Below are 7855 nucleotides of genomic sequence, written 5' to 3'. Positions count from 1 at the left end.
TCTACCATGTGGACTGGATTCTGATGCCACACCAGCACATTGTTGGAAAGTGACTATGGGTAATTTCCAGTTTAATTTGCATTCAGCACACTCCCATTCAATTCCTATATTTTACTCAAAGCAAGTACACATACTACGCCATTCAGCAAGCGTAAAATATAGCTTGATGTTTATTTAAAAAGCATTAGCAAACATTCAAACCAGTTAACCAGCAAAACAAATAAAAGGCAGTTCAAAAGCAGGGAGAGAGAGACATGAACAATGACCAAGAGTTTGCATTACCTATTTCTGTCTGTATTCAGATCCCAAGGACACAGAACTTTCTAGAGCCACCAGAAACAGTCCTGTGGGTAGTTAGCAGGGACAGTCCCAAAGGGTGTGGCCTTTGGTTGTTTGGTTGCCTTAACCCTTTTATGTAGATGACAGCAGCAGAATTAGAAACGGAAGGTAGGAGTCCCACATGATTTGGTGTTGGGGATGGACCTGCCCATCACCAGGAGAACATGGGCCTCATGCTATCAGCATTTCAGGGTGACCCAGCAGAGCCCCCTCCCCTCCTGTCACTGCTCTAGTGACCACAAGGCAGCAAAGGTAGGCAGATGAGGATCAGTCCTAAGCCTCACAGCCAGTGGGAGATGGAAGTCCCAGTGCTGAGGATTAGCAGGCAGACATTGGTCTACCACAAAAGGCTTATTAGCTTCCACAAGGCTGCTGCAAAGATGAACCGACCTTTGTGGAAAAAGAAGGAAGTGCTGGTGAAGCTCAAAAAGGACCCAAACACCCAGGAAGTGAGGGAGCATGTGGTTGTGCCAGAGAAGTCCAGAGTTAGGCTACTGAATGTGGCACATGAAGGCCCTCCAGGCAGGCCACCTGGCCTTGAAAAGACCTTGGCTCATCTGAAGGCAAGGATCTATTGGCCCCAGTAAACCCAGAATGTAGTGAGGCCTTGCCAGTCTTGTCCTGAGTGTCAGAAGCTCAGGCCTAGGCCAGGGCAGGAGAGGGCATTGCTGCAACCCATTTCTGTAGTGCCAGTCCCTTTTACAAGACGTGGGATGAACATGCTGGGCCCCTTACCCAAGACGGGTGGGATTCAGCATCACGAAGGAAACAATTTGGTGGGTGGGGATGAAGTATCCAACAAGTATGGCTTGGCTTATCATAGATTAGCATAATAACACAATATTCCTCACACAACTATAAAAAAAGCTAAGGCTCTGTTTTCTTTCTTTGTGACATGTGACTGCAAATGTAGAATTATTTGACTATGCCAGATTAGAATAACTAATTTCTGAGTTAATAGTTCTGTCCCCATAATGGGGTATATGCATGGAATTAGGGGTCTATATATGGCTGTGTGTGTGTGTGAGTGTGTATGTCAAAAAAATCAAGATGGCTGCTGTGACCATGCAATCAGAGCCCTGCCCCTTTCCATGTCTGGACTGTTCAGTTTTCCCTTACTTTATATTTTATTACTTTGTATAAAGTATAGCAAGGGACGCGGTGGCGCTGCGGGTTAAACCGCTGAGCTGCTGATCGGAAGGTCGGCGGTTCGAAACCGCGCGGCGGGGTGAGCTCCCGTTGCTCGTCCCAGCTCCTGCTCACCTAGCAGTTCGAAAACATGCAAATGTGAGTAGATCAATAGGTACCGCTTCGGCGGGAAGGTAACGGCGTTCCGAGTCGTCATGCTGGCCACATGACCCGGAAGTGTCTATGACAACGCCGGCTCCAAGGCTTAGAAACGGAGATGAGCACCGCCCCCTAGAGTCGGACACGACTGGACTTTACATCAAGGGAAACCTTTACCTTTACCTTATAAAGTATAGCACCAGGGATGCGGTGGCGCTGCGGGTTAAACCGCTGAGCTGTCGATCGGAAGGTCGGCGGTTCGAAACCGTGTGGCGGGGTGAGCTCCCGTTGCTCGTCCCAGCTCCTGCTCACCTAGCAGTTCGAAAACATGCAAATGTGAGTAGATCAATAGGTACCGCTTCGGCGGGAAGGTAACGGCGTTCCGAGTCGTCATGCTGGCCACATGACCCGGAAGTGTCTATGACAACGCCGGCTCCAAGGCTTAGAAACGGAGATGAGCACCGCCCCCTAGAGTCGGACACGACTGGACTTTACGTCAAGGGAAACCCTATAAAGTATAGCAATTCTGAACTTTGTACAGAGTTATTAAACATCTTGTGCTCTAAACAGAATATTAAATGGGATATACATTTGCCTTTAATGTGCTGGATTTAGTCTTTCATTCATGATATGTAACAATTAAGAAAGATTAAGAAATGTCTGCTTATTTAAACTCTGTGTGAATGGGCTTTGCTCCTAAACTTGCGTGGTTCCCTTAGATGGCTGTACAGATAGTCCTCGTTTAGTGACCACAATTGGGACTGGCAACTTGGTTAAGTGACTCGATTTAAGGGCAGATGTACTTCAGCTCCTTTTCGTATTCTCCATTAATTCTATAATTTTAAAATGAGTTCCACTCTCATTTTATTCCCCTAGTGAATAAAACTACATTGTATTGTATGCTGTTGATTAAGTTATTTTTTCTACAACTCACATAGATTTATGGTAGAGCATTCAAACTTTTGCTGTGTGTTCTAGTAAGACAGTACTGGTCTTTGATTTCATGTATTTAATTTTGTTTTAGAATAATCTGTGACTGAGAGTGGAGTATTAATGGCATCAATATACGGTGCGCTCTGAGCTTGGTTGTCTGCTTGCAGATGTGGATACCCATGCAACTTTGTCAAAAAGTGCCTGACCACTCAACCCACTACAGCACAACCAACACAAACTATGAAAAGGATAACACTGCCATACATCAGAAACACCTCAGAAACCACCAACAGACTGTTACAACCACATGGCATCTCCATAGCACACACACCAACTAAAGCCCTCCAGAACATCTTAAATAAACCAAAAGACCCAGTAGCCCAAGAAGAAAAAAACAGGAGTCATCTACAACACACAGTGTGAGGACTGAAACAGCCAGTGTGTAGGACAGCCAGGACAGAAGATTAGCAGAGCGCATCCATGAACACCTACTAGCAGGCAGAAGACACGATGAAAACTCCTTAATCTCACAACACATGAACAGAGTCAACCACAGTTTCAACTGGAGTTACTGATTATTCCTCTTTACAAGCCTGTGACACTGCTAATGTTTATAATTTGCTAGTATCCATAACAATATTAATGTTCCTCCTGCCCTAAATTTATTCAAAGCCTAGCACTGAGGTTTCTTGCTTTATGATTCTCAGATCTGCTGCTACAAGTGGGGCAATCCAGCTTCATAAGAGGTATTGTTTAGGTTCCTTGGTGTGTCACCAGTGCCGCTGTATGCTTGGAATCCGGACTACTCTTGAATGAGGTTCCCTTAAGATCCTATGATTTGAAATAGTTTGTTAACTAGGAAGATATAACTTCTATTGTGGCATCTTGGAACAGTTTGTCATAGCCTACCTACCACATTGCCCAGTTAATCCATTTTTAATATTATTTTTTTTCAATGTGTCTTTTTTGGTTTTTAAAAGTTCTTCAGATGGTAATAATCCAGGAAAATTAACTGAGTGAAGGCTATAATCCTGTGCCCATGTGATTGAAGGTACCAACAAGAAGACTCTCCAAGTAGCTAAATACAAGTTGGGACGTCCTTTATCATTATCTTCCCCATGATGCTCTTTACCATGTCACCTTATCTTTGCCTTGTTCTCAACAGGTAGGCAAGCTTCTGTACAAAACAGTAAACCGCAGCTGCTCTATGAAGACTAATTGGAGAGGCTAGTATACCAGAGATTGGTGCTTTGCTCCACAATAGTGAACAAGTATTTAAATATAAAATGAAAAGATTAGATGAGGCAGGAGGTCTGTTGCAAGACAGGGGACATGTTCAAGGTCACACTGATGACCTTGGGTGCTTCATTAAATACCTAAATCCCAACTCATACGGGTTTTCAGCCATAAGTACAGAGATTTTGAAGTACTTTTGAAAAGGCTGAGAGGGTAGATCTCAGTGTCTGATCCCAGTTAAGTGTTCTTCCTGGAAATCTTTCACCTAGGGGAATATAATTTGTTTTGGGAGATAGAGGATGGTAATTTCCTGCTTCATGAGTAAGTTGCCACCTCTGTTGTAGTTGGGGGTGATCCCCTGTTCTGTTCCTTGAATATGGACAAAACTTAATGTATGGTATTGTGGTAGGATTCCCTCCCCCCCACCTTGTTAGATCTAGCAGGTGGTACAGTACTTAGAGGACTACCCCACAGTGAACAAACCTGTCCATAAAAATGATTAAGGTCATTTCCTTACTTGTGTCTTATAGCATCTTTTAGAGTCATTGGTAATAATGATAGGTTTTATAAAATGTCAACAGTGGTTGGATGATGTGTGAAGATGCTATAAGTCACTACTGGGGAAATGACTGAAGCAGAATATACCACAAATTAGCAATTGGGAAAAAGTATATGGGAAATAGAAATGAACCATACATCCTTCATCAACAATATAACCTAGTATGTCTACCAAAATACATTAAATAACTATTCTTATCCTTTTTTCACTGGAATGGGTAGTGAATAACCTCCTCCTAAAACTGTGTTCAATCTCTTCCTTTCTCGGTAATGTTTTAAAAATAAGTAGATAAATGCTTCAAGACATGACTTAGAGGTACAAGGTCAATCTTGTAGTAATGCAACAAGTTAAACCAGCTTATTGTGCTCAATTAGACAGAATTCATTGCTAATTGACAAATACATTGTAGTTAATATAATCCTTTAAGAAATGTACAGTCCTAAGTAAGCTTTTCATGTCAAAGTGGATTGTTGTGGGACTGACACAGAACAGGAAAAGCTGGTAATGTGAATAAACCTGGCGCTAGTTGCTAAGATCATAGAAACGCCAATATATGCCATAAATCTTGAGGAGGAAGTAAATAAATGGGTTTTCTTGTTATTCATGGTTGAGAAAAGAAGAGCCCAGTCCTGTAGCCATAGCCACTGCTTTGACTTCAAACCAACCAACAAATAAACAAATAATCAATTATCCAAAGCAGGTTTCTTTTCTTTTTCTCAACAAGCAAGATACCATTTCTGCTGAGCCATGTCGTATGTCCTGTTGGATAATACAACACTTGATTATAAGTCATTTCTAAAATAATTTCTTTTATTGTGAAGTGCCTAGGACATTACATTTAGAGGAAGTAGGACATCAATTTATATGACATTTGAGTTTAGGGACATAATCACCTTGCTTCTTCTGCCTTCCACCTCTTTTCCCTTCATATCTCCTCCTATCCATTCATTTGATAGCATAGCACTGAGTTAAATTAAAATTAATGCCACCAATCAACCATGTCCTTGTAATGAGAATTTTAAGCCAAAGCTTGAAAAAGTATGTTAGTAGAGATGTGAAGGTCATAGTTAAACCAAAGTCTAAAGTGATAGTGGCACCTGGCTTGTCTTTTCTTTGACTGGGAGCTAAGCAGATCAGCCTAGTTAATAATTGCATGGGAGACCCTGGGGAATACTAGGGCTGTAGGTTGGCCTGGGAATTCTGAAACCATCCTGGAAGACAAACCAGTTATATAACACTGTCAAGGAAACTACATGGTTGTATCCATGTAGTCTCTAGGAGACCAATTCAACTCAAGAAGGGTCATTATCTTTACTGTTCAATAATGGAAGGGGGAAATCACTTGTAAATGAATATATTTAATCAAACACTAGGCAACTAGTGAGTTTCAGCTTTGTGGTTGAATTCTCATGTAATATTTAGCCAGGATTTTAAACTTTTGTTTAAACATCATAGTGCTAAATGATAATATGGTTTAAATCTTTTTGTGTTAGTATGAGTGTCAGCTGTATTACACTTAACCTTATATGGTGATAAGGTTACGACAGCTTTTGCAGCAAACCACAGGTAAAATATTCTGGATTAGTTCAGTAATGAGATTCAACTGAAGAGAAAAACAAATGAAACACTTCATGGTGTAGTGTCATGTATTGACCTGGCCTGTGTATCATCTCATGATAAGTCTTAATGTTAGACACACCTTTGCTACCATATTCTTACCTTTTTCCTGTCCATTAAGGTTCTTGCCATCCATAACTTCCATTATTCCCTGGGCAATGATGTCAGTCAAAATAAGGATCATCCCAAGAGAAGCAAGCAGGTGGGTGCACCATCAAATCCTTCAGTGAAGCATGTTCATTTAAAATGTGAAATGAAATTCATAGTAAAATTATTTTTTCTTATTGTTTTTTTGAATTAGAATACTTAATGTATTCTGAAGTGAAATATGGATTAGATTCACACAAGGATGCACTTAACCTGAAACTTGGGTCAACAAAGTGCAATTGGTCTGTTCATCTTCCTGAACAAATAGGCGATATTAGGACTTAACATGATGGTTGGTTTGCTAATCATGGCTGGTTTCTCATGACATTCTGAACCACCTGTTTTAGCATGATGAGTGACTACAGCAGTGAATCTCTGGCAGTATATTGATAAGCTTGAGCAGATTTTAGGTCTGTGATCTGTGTTTTGCACACAACTCACCAATTTTTACCCCCAAAATTCAGGGTCAAAACACACTGCTTTGGGGCAGCTTGATTTTTTTGGTTCTCATTTCAACCCCTCTGCCCCCCTGGCAAAAGGTAAAAAATGGAGGCTTAACTCACTTCACATATCTATTTTGCACTCTTAAACTTTGCAAGTCTATTTTAAAAAATAGGGAGAACGTTGTTAGCTCCATCCCTCGGTTATGTCATCCTGCTGAGGGACATACCCTCCTACAGCTCCTGGAAGCCATTTTTAAATTCCTTTCCTTCATGAGAAAGAACAATACCAGCTCTTGTTTTGCTTTAGGGGGTGGTTGCACTTGGCTGACCTTGTTTGGGCTTCAGTGGTGAGACGGGTTGGACCTAGCTGATATTGGGAGGGCAGATAATCAGGGGATCCCAAGGCTAGACCAGCAGGAGAGTCAAGAACTATCCCAGAAGAAGGCAGTAGCAGAGGCATTCTGCACTGTTGCCTGGAAAACTGCATGAATTATGTGTCCAAGGAGTCAAGTTCAATTTGAAGGAGGCTGTCCATACCTGCCCTTGTTTTAGGTCCCCAGTTGTACATGCATATGTCATTTACAGCATATCCTGAAAATGGGATTGTGTATCAGTGTAGAAACAAACCTGGGTTGTTCTGTCTAGCTCAATACTGTGGACACTGATTGGCAGCATCACTGCAGCTTTGCAGGCAGAATCCTCCCCATTCCTTACCTGGAGATACTGAGCACTGATCCTGCAGCCTTCTATCTGATCAGCAGATGTTCTGCTCAAGAGCTGCAGCTGTTTGTGATTGCTTGTCCTCTGTGGCTGATCGCAGACAGCTTTCAGAATGCTTCAGAACATGATGTGAAGATCTTCTGCTCAGTATTTCAGATTGTAGAGGGACATGTCACAAGAGGTGGATATCATATAATTGAACCCTTTCATTTGTAGGATTGGGACCCTTTCAGCAGTCTGCATCCATTGCGTCGCACAAAACGGAGATGGGTCATTACCACTCTTGAACTTGAAGAAGAAGACCATGGCCCATTCCCCAAACTGATTGGAGAGGTAAAGACAAAAATGTTGACTTCTTACCAACTTTTTTTTCCCTACTACTGTGCATTGCTGATAGTGACGCCAAAGTAAATAAGCAGCTAATAAAGGCACACCAGAATTTATGGCCTCGTTCCCATATGCGGTATCTATTACCTCCAGGGTATTTGTGGACACTTTCTTTAGTGACCACTAGGCTCACCTGATTAATTCACTTATTTTGCATGTTTTCAATTAAAAAAATAAATAAATAAAA

The 7855-nt window shown here is 41.6% G+C and overlaps 1 protein-coding gene across 1 annotated transcript in view; it reads left to right on the top strand.

Moving 5' to 3' along the window:
- Positions 1-599: 599 nt before the first annotated feature.
- Positions 600-7855, top strand: part of CDH26 (cadherin 26) — a 34831-nt gene continuing 27575 nt past the window's right edge. Inside the window, exons 1-3 of the mRNA XM_063298803.1 lie at positions 600-788; positions 6093-6173; positions 7498-7614. Of these exons, the coding sequence (XP_063154873.1) occupies positions 600-788; positions 6093-6173; positions 7498-7614 (387 nt within the window). The remainder of the gene's footprint in view (positions 789-6092; positions 6174-7497; positions 7615-7855) is intronic.

Source organism: Candoia aspera, chromosome 3 (genome assembly GCF_035149785.1).
Source record: "Candoia aspera isolate rCanAsp1 chromosome 3, rCanAsp1.hap2, whole genome shotgun sequence".
Lineage (NCBI taxonomy): Eukaryota > Metazoa > Chordata > Lepidosauria > Squamata > Boidae > Candoia > Candoia aspera.
The sequence above is the reverse complement of the archived record's forward strand: the minus strand, read 5'-3'. Positions and strand labels throughout refer to the sequence as shown.